Below are 17,442 nucleotides of genomic sequence, written 5' to 3'. Positions count from 1 at the left end.
ATTGTTTTATACGTACATAGAATCTCATGTGGTACCTGTTATAAGATGACCATAGCAATATAAAACCACAGCCAGGAACTGTACCACTGATGCTGATAATCAGTATATTTAGGCCTACAAGCAATTTCCTTGATTTATCCGATAATTCTTTACTTATTTGAGATACCATTTACTTATTTGAGATATAAACCCATTACATTTAGTTTTTTATTTTCATGCTCATTAAAGCTACAGACAACAGAAGGGATGTTTCAGGTCAAAGGAAAGAAACTTCTATGCGTGCAGAGATGTTGTTGAAATAATCAAGAAAACCCAACACACAATATTCTAGTCTCTCCCCATATAATTTGCCTGTATGCTCTTTTGTAAGAAACTGTGACTCAACCTGAATTTACCTAATCCTGAGGTACCCTCTTATGCTATCCTATTTTTGTAGCATATTTGTATAGCTATTAGTACATTCAACCTATTTTCAGTCTTCAGGTAAAGTTTAGTTTGGTCATTAGAAAAAGCTTCTACCTAAGCAAAGTTGTATATTTAAATGGTTTTCTATTTTTAAGAAAGTTTTGAATGTTTAGAGAGGGTTTCTAAAATGATATTATTTTATATGTCATTTATAATTCAGTTAAAAAGCATTATTTTTAACATAAGACCTTTTTTGTTTCCCCCCTCAAATTAAGAAATGCTTCGGGAGCTGTAGACTTGTTCTCCAGGCAATACTTGTTACTACTCTTGCTGTCCTGTAGTAAAGCATTTTCTGATGTTAGGCAGGAGCTGTGAATTGTTTTATCTGTAGGTGGCAGCAATGATGCATTTGGAGAGCGAAGTACAGGTTCTTTGATCATCTCCATTTCCTGCACAAGCCCATCTGTTTAAAAAATCTCTTGTTTCTCTTATAATACAGAGGTTAATAGGCATGTAGTGAAAGTCTTGCTATTATGCTCTGATGTGATACGGGAAAAGATGAATGTATACCTTTAAGTTCTTTTGGTTCTCTGACTGTTTTGCATTGTTACCTTTTTGAGGGGAAAAATGTTCTGAAGCAGGTAAGCTACCAGTAAAAAACCAAAACCAGGTGAGTTTCCTAAATAATAAATAAATAAACCTAAAATTAGATTGTTGGTGATATAAAATGATTAATTTTATAACAACTATGAGATACAGAAGACACAGACTAATTTCTGAAAATCCAGCAAGGTTCGGATTTTTAGCACTCAAGGAGTCTTTGAGTATTGGCATTTGGCTTTTTTTTCACATTTTAAGTGTAAATGTTGAGGATAAATGCCTCTCCACTGTGGCTGTGTAATAGCTAATAGAATAGCACAAGGATGTAATTCTGCAATAATTAGTCATAATCAATTGAATAGCAGATAAAAAATGTCTTTAGAGACTGATCTTCATAGCTATTGGCACATGAATATCTCAAGATGATTTTTTACTTGCAGAATTTTCCTTTCTGTTTCATTATATTTTTATTCTTTTTATCAGGTACAGAGATAAGTAAAAAGACCTTAAACCAAAAAGAAGTGAAGCAGATTTTGCAGAGAGAAAGGCCATGGGCTGCAAGATTCCTGCATGGAGGGGCAACACTGTGTAGAGAATGTAAAATAGTCACATAAGCAGGTTTGTGGGAGATGATTTGGGAGTATGATGAAGGGACTGGGATATTTCCATAATAAGGAAAGGCTGAAAGAGCTGGTACTGTCCAGTCTGGAGAAGCCTCATCAATGCCTAGAAATACTTTAAGGGTCCTTCCTACCACATTTGGAAGCAAATAAAAGGATACATACCAAATACCATAGGAGATTTGTCACAATTTAGAATTGTGCTTGCTTTGATGCCAAGTTTAACCAGAAAACAAATAAATCATCCAGCCAGTAATTTATCTTGTAGGTTGCTTGATTTACACTCCAAGAATCCAGCACACAAACTTTGCCCCTCCCTCTGTGCCATAGAGTTTTGTAATTTTTTAAATTATAACAAAGGTCATAGCAGTGAGTTTGTGATCTGGCTGACTAAATGGTCTTTCAAGGAGTGCAAGGACTGATTAGGACTAGGGTGTTTCTAAAGTGTAAGGGAGAAGCAGGAAGGCACACAAAAAATGACAAGGCTTGATATCATGTTTGTTATGAAGACATTGAGGATTGTACCTCCTGTCGTAAGAGCTAGAAAAGCTACAGACTGAGGGTGAGCACCATCCTGTGTAGCACAGTCATAGAGGCAGGATCACACCTGTGCCTTGTACTCTGCAGCTGTTTTAAACATGCATAAAAAAAATTCATGTTGACTAACAACAGCTCAGCTGGAGCAGACTCTTGCAAACACTTGTAGTTTTACAGAGGAAAATAATTTTATCACCTATCCTTGGCCACATGCAGTCTCTTCATGCATCATTGCACTGAAGGGATTTTTTATAAGTGCATTGTACTACATTTTTTAATTATAGCCAAAAAGATTGTTCTTTTTATATAAATCTTTGGGATATTTGCACGGGTGTTCAAATAAATGAATGAAAAAAAAAATATATAAGTAAACATCTGCATATAATCACACACACATACACTTGTGCTTCTAGAAATATCTATTGACTTTTGCTCAACAGGTCCAATGAACTAAAGTCTAAATTTGAAAATGAATACACAGATACAGAAACATACCGGGGCAGAGTGGTACTTTTATTTTTCACTTTGAGGAAGTAAATTGTTAAATTATTTTATTGAAGAGAAATTTATAATCTGTTAAAGTTAGTATTTATTATTAACAGGGACTTCTCTATAAAACTTTTAGAATACAATTTTTATAATACAATCATTAGAAGGACAGATAGCAAATCATTAACTGTGTCACATGGTTTCCATATGATTTGAGTTTCACTTTGTGTTATATCAGCAAACCCTTTAATTTCCTTGGATTGCAAGTCTTGTAAAGGTATGGATAGGAAAGCCATGAATATGGAAATCTACAGTTTTTGAAGTGGAAAAGACCTCTATCCATGGCCATTATTAAGGTAACTGCATTTTAAAACAGAATTTTAAATATGTAGTGAGACCTGAAGCCTTTCTAATCAAATTTTATTGTTTCTGTTTTATCACAAAACGATTCTGTATCACAAATTGATTCAGTATGTTAGTTTTTAGAGGGGACTTATATTTATGTTGACTGACAGTTCACTCTTCCTGACCCTGTCATGTTAGATATCATGTATTTAATAACACAGAGGACAATTTGATTCTGATTGATACAAGACACTCTCTCCTGTGGCACTTAATTGAACCCCACCTGGTACTGAGACCATGGTGCTCTTTGGAGTACTATCATGCCTAAAATGTAGGGCTATTAAAGGTTGGCATCTTCAACAGTGATTTCATGTGCACCTGTGAGCAGGTGTTGGTGCTTGGATTTGGAATTAAGACAATGGACATTTGTGATTACAGATTTGTGAGTCTTGGGTAGAATTTTTTTTTAGGTTGCCATGAGCAAAATATAAACCTTGTGTCTTCTCAGCTGTTCCAGGGCTCTTTCAGGATTGGAATCCTTATTCAAAATAATTGTGAGACAGTGAGCAAGCTGACATGCTTGATAATGTGTGGCTCTTCATTTATCTCAGCTAAACTGATGGCTTCAAACAGCACCAAGATGTCCAGACAGGTCTGCAGACTGCTGACATGACAGTGGTTTGGACAGCAGGCTTGTCAGGAGTAGAAATCCCCTGGCTCACAGCTTCTCTTCATGCTGGTATTTCAGAGGAGTCTTCCTGTAAAACTTCCTTTCTCATATTCCTCTTTGTGAAGTACTTATATAAAAAAGGATAGGGAGGCTGCAATTAGAGGGAGGAATCCTGTTACCTTTCTTACTCATTTCAGGTGCAAGAGCAGAGGCTACTCCTTGCCACTTGAACATTGGGTACAGTATTAGTCATTAAATGTGAACCTTGGAATCTTGCCTGATTTGGCCATAAAGTGGCTTCCAAAGAACTTTCTGTTTGAATCCAGGTATTGACTAAGCTGTTACTGTAGTGCTTCCGGTAACAGTCAAACAGTGCTTGTTTTGTTTTGCTTAATGTTTGGTTTTGTTTTTAATCTGTTCTAAAAACCATAGATACAGCTTGACAAAGGTGGTACTCAAGTTGCAGAATGACATGTTGTCATATACAGTCAATACTGTTTCCTTTGGAATTTTCTTGAATGAACCCTGAACTTTTAAGTTGGTTCATACACAAATTTTCAGACATAAGAAATTCAGAGTCACAAACCACCTGGAGTTGGAAGGCACCTCTGAAGATTGTCTAATCTAATCCCCCTGCTAAAGCAAGTGCAGCTGTAACAGGTTGAACAGGATTGCATCCAGGCAGGTTTTGAATATCTCCAGAGAAGGAGACTCCACAACTGGGCAGCGTGTTCCAGTGCTCTGTCACCCTCAAAGCAAAGTTTTTTCTCATATTCAGATGGAGCTCTCTGTGTTTAGGTTTGTGCCCATTGCCCAGTGTCCCGTTGCTGGGAATCACTGCAAAAAGTCTGGCCCCATCTTCTTGACACCTGGCCTTATTTTGTGTTCATTGACTAGATCCCCTCTCAGTAGTCTCTCCTCCAGCTTGAACAGAGCCAGCTCCCTCAGCCTGTCCTCACGAGAGAGATGTTCCAGTCTTCCAAGTATCTTTGTAACCCTCTGCTGGACCCTCTCCAGTAATTCCTTGTCTTTATTGAACTGGGAATCTCAGAACTGGACACAGTACTCTAGATGCAGCCTCACCAGGGCAGAGTAGAGGGAGAGAAGGGAGAGAATAGCCACCCTTGACCTGCTGGTCACACTGGTCATAGTGCACTCCACAATGCCATTTGCCTTCTTGGCCACACAGAGACATTGCTGGCTCATGGTTAACTTGTCTTTTTGTGTTTGTAAACACAAAGTTCAATTTATGATGGACTTTGTACTGAAGTCCACTTCCCAGAATCTGACTGTGAATTGGATATAAATTGCATTAGTGATTTGCAGGAGATTAATGGTATTTTATTGGAGAGAATAGGAAAGAACAGTGAAAGGATTCCAGCTATCCCAGCTGCAAGATTGCCTGAGATTTCTGACCTCTTCTGGGCCAGGACATGAAACCTAAGTAGGAGATGGAATGAGAGGCTAGAAATAGCTAAGGCCTAGATCCAAGAAAGTAATCCATACACTCATCACCTTTTCAGGCTGTTATGTTCCCACTTGTCTTCATTATGAAATGAAAAACTTAAGTTCTCTTTTTTGGGTTTGTACCTAGGTCACAATGAAGATGAGCCCAGTCAACCCAAGCAAAGAACAGTCATTACCTTTGTTTATGGGTTATTAACCAATTATCTCATTTCATTCCTCTCTGGCAGTGTGCCTGAATTCACAAAGTCCAAAGGGATCTGCCTCCACATGCCCTTTCCCTGCTCCAAGTTTCCTGGTGCAGCTGTTCCCCATGTATTGTCTGCAGCTGTTTGGCACTGGCACCAGCCCAGCCTTGGCATGTCCTGCATCCTATCCTTTGCATTTGCTGCCAGCAGCTTTTCCCTAAGATATGTAAATGAAGTAAAGGGACTTTGTAATTTTAAGTTTATAGCTTTGCAGAGGTGAATGAGAAAAAGAATGTACTGCCTTCCAGTTTTTCTGTTTCACCTGCCAAATACCACAGATCTACAGAGGAAAGGCATGTAAGGACTACTCAAGAGGTCACAAGAACCCTTTCAGTGTTGGGCAATGTAAAATGTAGTTCTGACTAAAAATTAATTCTATTTGCAGTGAGCTATGTGGTTAAATCATCTATGTGTAGCTATCCACAGCTTAGAAGACATTTCTCAAAGAGGTATACACTGGTCCAGGTTGGCTCCTTACAATCCTCTTTAACAGGAGAGCTGCAATCTTGTTTAGCACTTTGCTACTGCATGTGGAAAACCAAGCAGGAATGATAAAAACACTGGACATATGCACACAAATGCAGTGACACAATTAGAAGCTGCCAAATGATGTTTATTCTGAAACCATGGTGTGTGCTCAAGACAAAGTCTTCTCAACATTTTGTGCTGTGCACAGTAAAGGAGAAGAGTTTAGAAATTTAGAAAGTTCTGGGAAGGAATCAATCTTTTTTCCATAAGCTGCTTTTAAACACTTATTTCTCAGTGTTTTACAACTCTTAGGAATTATCTCAACAGCTGTTTGAGTGGAGAGTCACTGTTTGGGAGAATGGGTGACCTCGGCAGGTTTAGAAATGCAACTCTCTTGGGCTGATTGTTCACCAGTATCTCAGCACATTCTCCATTTTTTACTTGCCTGTTCAAATGGTCATGAGAATTGCTGTAGAATATTTTAAATGATGAAGATATTGCTACTGCTAATCTTCCTTTTTTTTCTTCTTCTTTTTAGGAATCAGTAATGAAGAAAGACTCCATCAATTAAAAAGAAAATTTACATTTACCTTTTCCAGAATAGATGTGTATTTTAGAAGTCAATTTAATATTTAAATCAAGAGCATGGAAAAATGCAAGTCTCTTTGCCATAAAAAAAATGGATAACCCAACTTTCCTTTGTATGAAGCAAGATGAGAAGGTGGTGTTGTCAGGAAAAAGATTCCATTGTAGGAAAGCATTTAGATTCCTTTACATTAAGTGAGGAGAGAATGACAACAGTGGCAGTTGCACACATGGTGAAATTTACTAAGCAGAATTTCTTTTTTTTAGTTGGTGGAATGATAATTTATGTAGTTGATATTGGAGTGGACTTCTGGGTAGCTAGTAGATATTTCTGTGAAGGACAATATTCCTGGAGTATGTTGATACTTTGTTTTAGAGGTCTTTCATCAATAATAACTGAGATATTTAGTTATGAGTGGTTTAAAAACGACTGGGAAGATACTGATACTGGGAAGCTGAAACTGGTTTTTCTAGTTCATCTCTTTCATTGTGGAATTTTTATAAGGTAAGCACATTTAAACATTTATTTTAAGTTGAGAAATCATGGTGCTTTAGGACAGTTACTAAGAAGTGCTTAGTATGGCTTCAGGGACAAGAGCAATTCTGGCCTTAACAATTACTGCTCCATGAGAAGAAATGTCTTTTTGTGGTAAATTTTGTCAGGTTTTGATGGACATGTAGTTCTTCTTCCATATACCTGTAAGTAATGATTTCTATCATTCACTACCCTACTCTGTTTGATTAATCAACCATTTGATGAGGCATACATAATAAAAATTATTGCTTTGAAATGTACTACTGTCATAACTAATAAATACGAGTTTTCAAAGTGATGTTATGCACAGTTAGTATCCGAGCCAGCTGAAGAAGTAATGTTTCAACCTGAGTGTCTAACCATGTGTGGAAAACTCACCAAGATTCAGAAGAGAAATGAATAACTGAATAGTTAGTAAGGATATTTGCAGCAGTATTCCCTCAGGGACTGATTTAATGGTGATAGGAAACTTTGTTTGCTTAGTGGATTACCTTGACTCTAATGCGATCCACAAAACTCTTGGATTTACCTGAACTCATACACTTTCCAATGAATATCTCTTACCATGAATTTCTATAATTCTGAATCTTCTTTCCCAGAATTAGCTCCATATTCTCTGAGTGACTTATTATCTAGTAAACATTATTCTGTCCTTTGACAGTGTTGTCAACTTGGTTGCTTGTTCTCTATCGCACAAATGATATTTTCTCCAGTGCTGCTACTTATGCTTGGAAAATTTCCAAGATGTTATGTATAAGTTACAAAGTTCTTTCAGCCACTCCTCACAATCCAGCAGTGTGGTAATGCATGCTGTAAAGTATAAACTGGTAACAACAAGCTGGCATCTGGGCTTGTACCTTTGTGATTCACTATTACATATTTTTATTATATATGTTTTCCTTAAGTGTATCAAGGTACAACTTCCTCCTGTCCTCCCTCTTAGTCATCTAATTTATGTAGTTAATTTAGACAATGAGTCTCTCAGGTTTATCTGTGCAGTAAATGGATAAAAATAGATTCTGTCAAGTCAGGTCACACTTCTTAGGGTGAGATTCTCCAGAAAGTCCTTTGGGGCAGAAACCCATATTCTTCATTCAAAGAGGAAAATGAGGGCCTAGCCATTAAATAAGATTTGGTCAGTGAACTCTGCAGGCTTGAAATTATAAGATGTGAATAAACCTTATCAAATTTTCTTTCTTTCTTTCTTTCTTTCTTTCTTTCTTTCTTTCTTTCTTTCTTTCTTTCTTTCTTTCTTTCTTTCTTTCTTTCTTTCTTTCTTTCTCTCTTTCTCTCTTTCTCTCTTTCTCTCTTTCTCTCTTTCTCTCTTTCTCTCTTTCTCTCTCTTTCTTTCTCTCTTTCTTTCTCTCTCTCTTTCTTTCTTTCTTTCTCTCCCTCCCTCCCTCCCTCCCTTCCCTTCCTTCCTTCCTTCCTTCCTTCCTTCCTTCCTTCCTTCCTTCCTTCCTTCCTTCCTTCCTTCCTTCCTTCCTTCTCCTTTTACACTTCCTGCTCCATCTTTGACCTTAGATTCCCAGAATGTTTTGGTTTGGAAGGGACCTTAAAAATCAACTCATTCCAACCCCCCTGCCATGGGCAGAGATATCTTCTACTTGACCAGGTTGATCAAAGCCCCATCCAACATGGCCTTGAGCACTTCCAGGGGTGGGGCATCCACAGCTTTTCTGGGAAACCTGTGCATCACCACCCTGACAGGAAAGAGTTTCATCCTGATAGCTTGTCTTTGGCTGCCGTCCTTCAGTTTGAAGCCATTCCCTCTTGTTGTATCACTCCATGCTCTTGTACAAAGTCCTTCTTGAGCTTTCTTCTAGGCTCCCTTTATGTACTGGAACTGGTGGCTTACAAACTAGTACCCTTTGGGAACTGGAGGTTTGTGCAGTGCACAGAACAATAGGAATCAGTTTGGTTTTGCTAACACACTGACAATGCTAAGTAATAAATATACAAATCATATTGCTATATATATATAGATGTATATACATACATGCAATATATATATATAAAATCAGAGGCAAACAAAATTAAAAATATTTCTTATCTAAGAAGGCTTTAGTTTCTTTTGTTGGAAAGAGTGCATACCTGCAATTATATTTCATATGAAATAGTATGCTCTGCAAGGAGACAAAATTAAGTTAAAAATGTATATTTTAACTATGCTGACTAAAATTATATTCAACCTGACCCATTTAAATGGGTCACACACATGTTTGTAGAATTGAGAACAGTTGTGACATAACAGACAACATTAAGACAATAACACTGCCACGGAATGTGGGGAAATGGGACATTTCCTTAGGGCAGTATGTGAATTCTGGAGCTGTCTGATGTGTAGCAGTGTGCTTCATCAGCCTAGGATACACCTGTGGAGACTAAACATTAGCAATTCATAATCTTTGCTGTCAGAATAGGTCACATAGGCAGCAGCCACTGTGATACTGGCATCTGCTGTTGCAGTTCTTGGTGCTTAAAGGTAGCTCAGAATGCCCAGCAACTTTGAATAGAAGCAGAAGAAAAAGATTTTTTTGCTTATTTGTAAAAATTAATTCTAGATCCATGCGACATCAGAGTAAATGCGAGGGCTTTGCTGAGCCTGGGGTTATTTCATTACATATTTCTAAAAGGCAGTGAGATGGGCTGCAGAGTGAGCCCTGTTCTGAAGCAGTACCAGCTGGCAGCAGTGAGCACACCTGTGGGAGATGCACTCTGGAAAAGGAACTCCTCTGCTTAGTGATAGAACTCTGGGAGGAGGTGAGTAGGCTGAGGAATATCAGAGAGAGACACCCATGCAGACTGCTGGAATCACACTCTGCCTTTCCTGAGACTGCCCCACAGGCAGGCAGGATGCCTGAGGTGGATGATTCCCTATTCCCTATCCACTCTTCACCTGGCAGAGCACAGTGACTTAAGGCTAGGGGGGAATGGCAACAAGTTCCTGCCCAGTGCAGCAGGGGTGTCTCCCCTCTGAGTAGCCCACCTTCAGAGGAGCCCTGGCATAACAGGTATGAGGCTCTGCCGGTGGAACTGAACAATAACAAGGATGTTGAGTCATCTGGCTAGGAGATGTCACTGAGGTTAAGTTACCCAATTCTGTGTCAAACTCTTACTGCTCTCTACAAATGAAAGCAGGCTGTCGTCAGATGGGGGTCATTCTTTTCTTTTAAAGAACAAGTGACAGGATGAGAGGAAATGGCCCCAGCTTGCACTGGGAAAGTTTGAATTGGATATTAGGAAAATTTTCTTCACTGCATTGGGACAAGTGCCCAGGGAAGTGGGTGAGTCTCCACCTCTGGAGATATTTAAAAGACATGTAGATGTGGCACTTAGGGGCATGGTTTAGTGGTGGACTTGACAGTGCAAGAGCAGTAGCTGTTCTCAATGATATTAAAGATCTTTTCCAAACGAAAGGATTCTGTGATTCTATGTGTTTGATCACATTTTCTTGATATAAATTTACTGACCTAAGTATTGATTTAATTGCATTAGTTTCATGGGTTTAATCCAAGTATTTTTATACTTTGAAGGTGAAATTTAACATGCAGCAGAGAGTAGTTTTCCTTTGATAAGGATTTGTACAATGCTGAAAGCTGTGACTGCATGACCAGAATTTTGACAGGATAATCATTATTACCAGGCCACTCACACCCTGCCCATATGAATTTCTAAATGTCACCCAAATATTTATCAGTGTGGTTTGATGAGATGGGATGTGTAGTATAATGCTGGGATTGTGTTACAAAGTCAGTGGAAATCAGAGGGGAAGCATGTGATAGGAAACATTGGCAAGGCTGCTTGCTTGTCACATGTAAAGGCTGTGAAGCAACAAACAAAATAGCTGTCACCCCTGTGAATTCCCAGCCAGAGACAAAGCCTTCCTAATTTTACAGCATCAAACTTCATCACTTGTGAAATGATGATGAATATCTAGGAACATCTCAAGAACAGAGAGACAGTGGAGCTGTGTTTCCATGAGTGTTAATAACAAGTAGGAGCCCTGACATCTGTGTTCTCTACAAAACAACGCTGCAAAGGCAGAAATCCTTTATTTTCCTCTTGTGAAAGTGAATGATATTTAGAAACAGTGGTAATTCTTTACCTTTGTCTTTACCAAATGACAATTTCAGTTGTAAAGAAATTGTAGGATTTTTACTCTGTTGGCTTTCAAGTAGCTTATATACCTTGAAATAACAAAAAACATATTCTCTTTGATGAATTTATGGGGAGAAAAAGTAAATGGTAAATCTGCATTTGTCTGTATTATTGACATAATTTCACATTCTATTTAGGATGCACCTCTATCTAAAATATAAAACAAATCCATTACTTTTTATTAATGTATTTTTATTACAGTTGTAGTACCTTTATAGAAGACTTTTTGCTTCAATGAATATGGAAGCCCAGAACTTCTATAGCAATAGATATATTATAGGAAAATAGATTAGAGGAGTACAGCTATAATAGTTTCAGAGCAGGCACAGGGTTTAGCTGAGCTGTGGGCATGATAAAGGAGAAAATTTAAACCTGACCTGCCCTTTAGTATGGACTGAACTTTGCCCTAGGCTAGGAAAGTACTTCAATGCTAGGTCTAAAAACTGGCTATGAGCCCTTCCTAAAAGATCCTATTAAATACCAAAGGGACAGATGAGAATGACAGTATAAGTACAAAATACTCTTAAAATATGAAAAGTTGTTGCAATGAACTTACAGTAAGTGACATAAGCATGTGGGGCTCAGAGAAGGCCACCCTGCTTAATACATAATCAAAGAGCAGTAGAAGTATTTGGAGTTTACTAGAAAAAAAAAAAAAAAGCTATTCTATAAAGTGTTCAAAGTCAGAAGTGGCCTCACCAAAACTGCTACAACTAGTGACAAATCCATAGCATACCATCTTGTAACAATATAAACCTAATATACAGTGCTCAGAAGGAGTGTGCTTTGAAAAATGACAAGTGATTTCAGGTATGTATCCAGCTGAAATATTCCTTTTAGGACATTTCTTGCCTTGCACATCACCTGCCATCTTGGCTGTGAGCTTTGCAGCTCAAAATTTGTGCAGCTGGTTTCCACTTCTTGCTGCTCTGGTGGGTGAGTCCACGGACAACTAGCAGTAATAGACAAGCAATCTACCCAATTGTTTTTTTCTTGAAAACATTGCAAACTTTCCAGATTTTTACATCTCAGATGCAAGAACCAGATGTTTTGGAATACTAATTGTTTTATAAACAGAAGAAAGCTTTAGATGCCTTTCTAAACAGTTCAGTTCTTTGCTTATGAGTGATTATTCAAGGAACAATAAGATAAATACACAAAACCATAAAAATAAAAATGAGTTTCCTTTGGGAGTAAATAATGGATCCAGAGCCAGCTCATGGACTGAGTGGCAGGGATGCAGTCTATGAATCTCTGCAAGGAGAAAAGGAAAGGCTCTTGAGCAGTAACAAAGATGTTTCACACCTACTTCTACTGTTACAATTCTCACTTGTATGGTCAACATGCCTTAACATACCAGGGCATAAGTCATGAATCCTCTGGCATGCCCTTAACCCAGGAGCTGACAATCCTGGCTGTCTTGCTTGTGGTCGTGGAAGAGAGCCTTACACTGCCTTCCCTGTGGTCAAAGGATTTGGTCTTTAAAGGTGGTAAAGGTGTTAAACTTTTAACCTCTGAAGGAGCCAGGGATTTTTCCTAGCTCCCTTAGTAAGGAGAGGAGTCCGGAGCCCCAGTGTTACACTGGGAGGAGGCGATCCTGGGAGATCTGGCTGGCTGGTGATCTGCTGCCCTCTGTTCTCTGTGTACGGTAAATGCAAGGCACGGCTTTCATCAGGCCCGTGGTGCGTGCGAGCCTGTGGATGGCCAGGGAATTAGAAAGCTGCACTTCAGCAGGAATCCTGCAGTTATCTCAGATGCTGTCTTAGGGAATGTAAGTAGAAGGCAAGTTACGGCACAGGACCTTGCCTTTCTCAGCTTATGTATTAGCGGTCTTGCACAACTGTCCTAAAGATATCCAAGTGTTGGCTTGTGGCGCTCTGTTTAGTTTCTCAAGAAAATAGATCCAAATGAACGATGCAGCTGTCATAATTTATTTACTGAATTAGCTTCTCTTTGGATGAGGAAAGACTCTAGTAGTTTTTGCAAGGCTAGAAAAATTGTCTGAATAATAGTGAGTTTTCTTCAAAAAGGGACGCCTTAGGTTGTCCTTGCCCGCTGATCATAGTCATAATGAGTTGATTGAAGAAGAATCTTAGAAGCTGAAAACATCTGGGAACTAAATAGACAGAAATAGGTTTGGAAGTGATGTCTGAAGGCTGCTATGATAAAAATCCTGTGTATGGACAAACACATGGATTTACATACCTATAAAGCCAAGAACTTAGTATAAATGAAATTCTAACAGTTGATTCCAAGAATCATTATTAGTCTAGATCTATTTATTACAGTAAAAGAAAGAATTCTTCTATACATGAAAAATCTTCAGTAATAATAATAATAATATTACAGTTAAAATTGTTACACACATATTTTTTCATTCTTATCCCTTTTTTCAAGCCATCCCTTATCATCCCATGCATGTGCTTTTCTACACTGTATCCTATCTCTCCACATCTCAGGAACTCTGCTGTCATAGCAAGACTAGATTTCTCTATCCTACATCATCATGCATGTAATAAATATCTCATTTGATAGTGCATCAACAGGCAGTGTATCTGCCTGGTACTGTTACCTATTTAAAACTATGACTATGACACAAAGATGAAAAAAAAAGTTAAAACCGATTTCAATGTTTACTGAAATATGTCTTCCTGGTTATTTAGAAAGTAACAATGTAGTAGATTTTCTTAAAAGTCTGTTTTATGTTTGCAATTCATCAGGTATTATCCTTGGGACTTTGGATCTATATTCTACTTACATAGATGTGGAAGTTTACAGCTGGATATTCATTAATACCCTGAAAAGGATATAAAGGAAGTGAATGAGTATCTCAAAGAGAGACTGAGGAGAGATGCCAAGTGAATTTTCAGAAAGGCAGTAATTTAAAGAAATAAGAACCTAACAAAATTGAGCTTGTATTCTTTTTTAGAAAAGTCTCATTCTATTTTATTAATTTTCTTATTACATGGTATTGCTGGGCTTAAATGATTCTCTGATATCCCTGAGACCAGACAGATATCAGACAAAATTTTATCTGAGTAGAAGATGGAAAAAGCTGTAAGGCTGTATCACTTTATTGAGTTGGTCTTCTAAAAATTGCTGTCTAATCAAGTGTCCTTTTTAAAATAGGTATTGGTTTGCTTTGAAGTACGGCTGTCAAGCTGCATTTAAACAAACAAGTAGCAGAGATGCATCAGAAGCAGACCCTTCCAACTTCATTCAAAAACAAGCTATTGATGCAGTGACGGATATTAACATGCTCAGGGTGTTCAAGGCTTTTCTTGAGACCACACCACAACTTTTTCTTCAGATTTACATTCTCATGGAACATGGCAAAACTCATTTCTATCAATGTAAGTCTGCCTATTTACTTCTGTTGCAAGTTGAGTATCTTACCTAAAAATATAACTCATGACTGGATAACATTTTAACATACCTTGGAAAACAAGCATTCCACTGTATTATTACTCTGCATTTAATTAGAATTTCTGCCTAGTAGATGGTCCATTTTGCTGAATCAATGAGAAGGAAGATTTCACTATAAAAATGAAAAGTCATATATAAATACTGTGCATCATAAATATAAAAGTCATAATATCTAATAAAACCATAATGATGCATCTCTTGAAAATAAGCTCTTAAATGCAATTAGCATGTAATTTGCAGAGGATTTTGATATGTGTGGTTTTGATTAAAGATTCTTTTAAAACTGCTACCTAGGCACTTGGAATTCAGTAAAGTAATCAAAGCAGCCCTGCAAGCTGTCACTACTATTACCCATGCTACAGATGAGGGACAGGGTCAAAATTAAATAAGAGGATATGTCAGTATTGTAGAATGCAACATGTTGAAGAGATACTGGTTCAACTCTCAGAAGCAAGACAGCAGCTGTACCATTTCCAGCTCTAAGTCTAGCAGAATTATTGGCAGGACATTGACTTATTCAGGGTTGGAATTGATCAAACTAAGTGGGGATACCTGCATTGATGTCTAGTGTTCCTTCAAAGTCCATGGAGTCAAAATTGACTCAGGTAAAAGGATCAGGCAAATCTCATCTTGGATATGACCATGTGAATGATCAAGTCTTAGTAACAGATTTCTACATCTTAGACACAGCAGACTCACATATATTGATTGTTGAAACTTAAATTTTTATGGTCTATTTGCAATACTTTTGGAATTTCTAAGTCACTGTGTATGGAGATGGCAGATATTTAGAGAAGGCCATTAAGGACCAGGAGCTGGGCAGGATAACACAAGTGTACCAAACAGCATCAGATACCTAGATTTAAGTAACTAAAGTGACACCCTTAAAATTAGGGTGACTTTCTTTCAAGCAGAGAGTAAATATAAAACTGGATTAAAGAAAGTGTTAGGAAAGCATGACATTTTCTAAAACTTCATTCAGCAATCATAGTGTTAAATAGCGTATCTTTTTCTCTGATGTAACAATTTTCCTTGTGTTTTGTTTAGATGCTGCCATTATGATGTCTTTTTGTGGTATCTCCTTATCAATGGTTGATTATCAGATATCACTACGAAAATCTCTGCCTGACAAAGATGAATTTCATCTCTGTTCCAAGTTTGTGTATCTCTTCTATAAACTGCTTACCATCACTTCTTGGATACTCAGTATTTCATTGATCACTCTACTCAATGTCAGAATTTCTGTAATTCTGCTGATATTTCTTTGGATCTGTGGCTTCATTTGGACTTTGAAACAGAATACAACATTTTGCAAGTCTAAGAAGATGGAGTATCTGTACAGAACTGTAGTTGGAATCATCCTATTTTTTTCATTTTTTAACATAAAGGGGAGAAGAACAAAATTTTGCATTTCTATTTATTATGCTACTCACATTGTAGTGACTCTAGGTATTTTATTTGTATACATGTTCTGGAAACCTTCCATTATCAAAGAAATATGTTTTACAATTGTAAGCATATTAACTCTTTCAAGTATGGTGTTAGGTATTATTTTTCTTGTTGTTTATTACAGCCATTTTCATCCCACTACTTATTGCACACCTCAGGCATATTCAGATGAAATGGATGGAGTGGTGGGGCAAAAAGTTAGAGTGAAAACTGGTAGATTTCAGAATTTCTTAATGCAATGAACATTACAAGTGTGGTTTTGGTGTTGTTTTTTTTTCTTTTTTTTTTGTGGGTTTTTTTTTGTGTTTTTTTTGTTATTTTTGTGTCCTAAATAGCAAATTCTTGCTGGACAGTGTGTTTCTCTGTCATTGTTACTTATGTATCATCACTGAGGAGTACACAGTGGCTTTGAATAACTATTTGTTTTCCATAATACAAAGACTCTGTAACATGAACACTTATGTGCTGGTGAAAGTTAGTTTGTCAAAGAAATGATTGAATCTATTCATCCAACACAATTCACAGTTTTACTTTTCTAGCAATGCAAATGTAACATAGGAAAAACTAAGAGTTAATTAAATGAAATATAGCATTAAACCCACATTCTATTAACTTATGTTGATTCTGTTAAAAACAAGGCTCTTTTTTTTTTCTTTTTTTCTTTTTCTTTCTTGCTGGAAGGAAAGAAGAGTACATTTAAAATAACTGAGGGCAATGATCAGTCCTCTGCTTCTCCCCATTACTGTAAGGGCTGCAGTCCTTCATGTTAACACACTGTACTGCCTTCTCCCTGAAGAATAGATTTGATTTATGGCTCAATCACTGTCTTGCCACAAGGAAATTTGGGGAGATGTTTTCAAGCATTTTATCATCTAGGTGTTCTAATGACTTCTTTGTTGTTTTTGTTCTGTTAATCTTTCACACAATCTTCTGTATTTAGGGATGACACCAGCTTGTTCTGGGTTATAATAGCAGCCTGAGCGATTTATGGATGGCAACAGGAGCCTTGCATGAAAATGAAGAGCCATCTTCCATGAAACTTTCTTCTCCTTTGGGCTCTAAGATGTAACACTTTAAATGCTGATTTCCACTAAAATATGAGGCTATGCAGATCAGGCAGTGGTGCAGCATCTTCTGTCTAGTGCTGGAAAAAAGAGCAGCAACTATTCTGATGACTTCCACTCGGAGGGGCTGGCAAAAGATAAAACTAGCTTGTCCATCAAGAATTTTTGGCAGAAGGCAGAGTGAAACCAGACATTTCAGCTCTGTGTTCAAATGCTAAATCAACAACAATGAAATAAGGTTGATAGCCACAGTTTGTTCAGAAATAAAATCTAAGGGGGAGTATTTCAGAGCTGTTGTGTTTTAAATTTGCATTATGAAAACCTGGGGTTCTTTTTCTCCCCTTCTTTCTCCTTCCATTAAGTCACATTTGCAGTT

At 37.5% G+C, this 17,442-nt stretch overlaps 1 protein-coding gene across 1 annotated transcript; it reads left to right on the top strand.

The window, feature by feature from the left end:
- The first annotated feature begins 6,661 nt into the window (after positions 1 to 6,661).
- On the top strand, positions 6,662 to 16,244 carry XKR9 (XK related 9). Its single transcript, XM_054285378.1, has 3 exons — positions 6,662 to 6,936; positions 14,257 to 14,480; positions 15,601 to 16,244. The coding sequence occupies exons 1-3, from the start codon at positions 6,662 to 6,664 to the stop codon at positions 16,242 to 16,244; spliced, it is 1,143 nt and encodes a 380-aa protein (XP_054141353.1).
- The last annotated feature ends 1,198 nt before the right edge of the window (positions 16,245 to 17,442 follow it).

The sequence above is a fragment of the Melozone crissalis genome, unplaced genomic scaffold, assembly GCF_028551555.1.
Source record: "Melozone crissalis strain CALT ecotype California unplaced genomic scaffold, PUWL_Pcris_2 ptg000042l_1, whole genome shotgun sequence".
Classification (NCBI taxonomy): Eukaryota; Metazoa; Chordata; class Aves; order Passeriformes; family Passerellidae; genus Melozone; species Melozone crissalis.
Note: the sequence above shows the minus strand (reverse complement) of the source record. Positions and strands in the feature narration are given on the sequence as shown.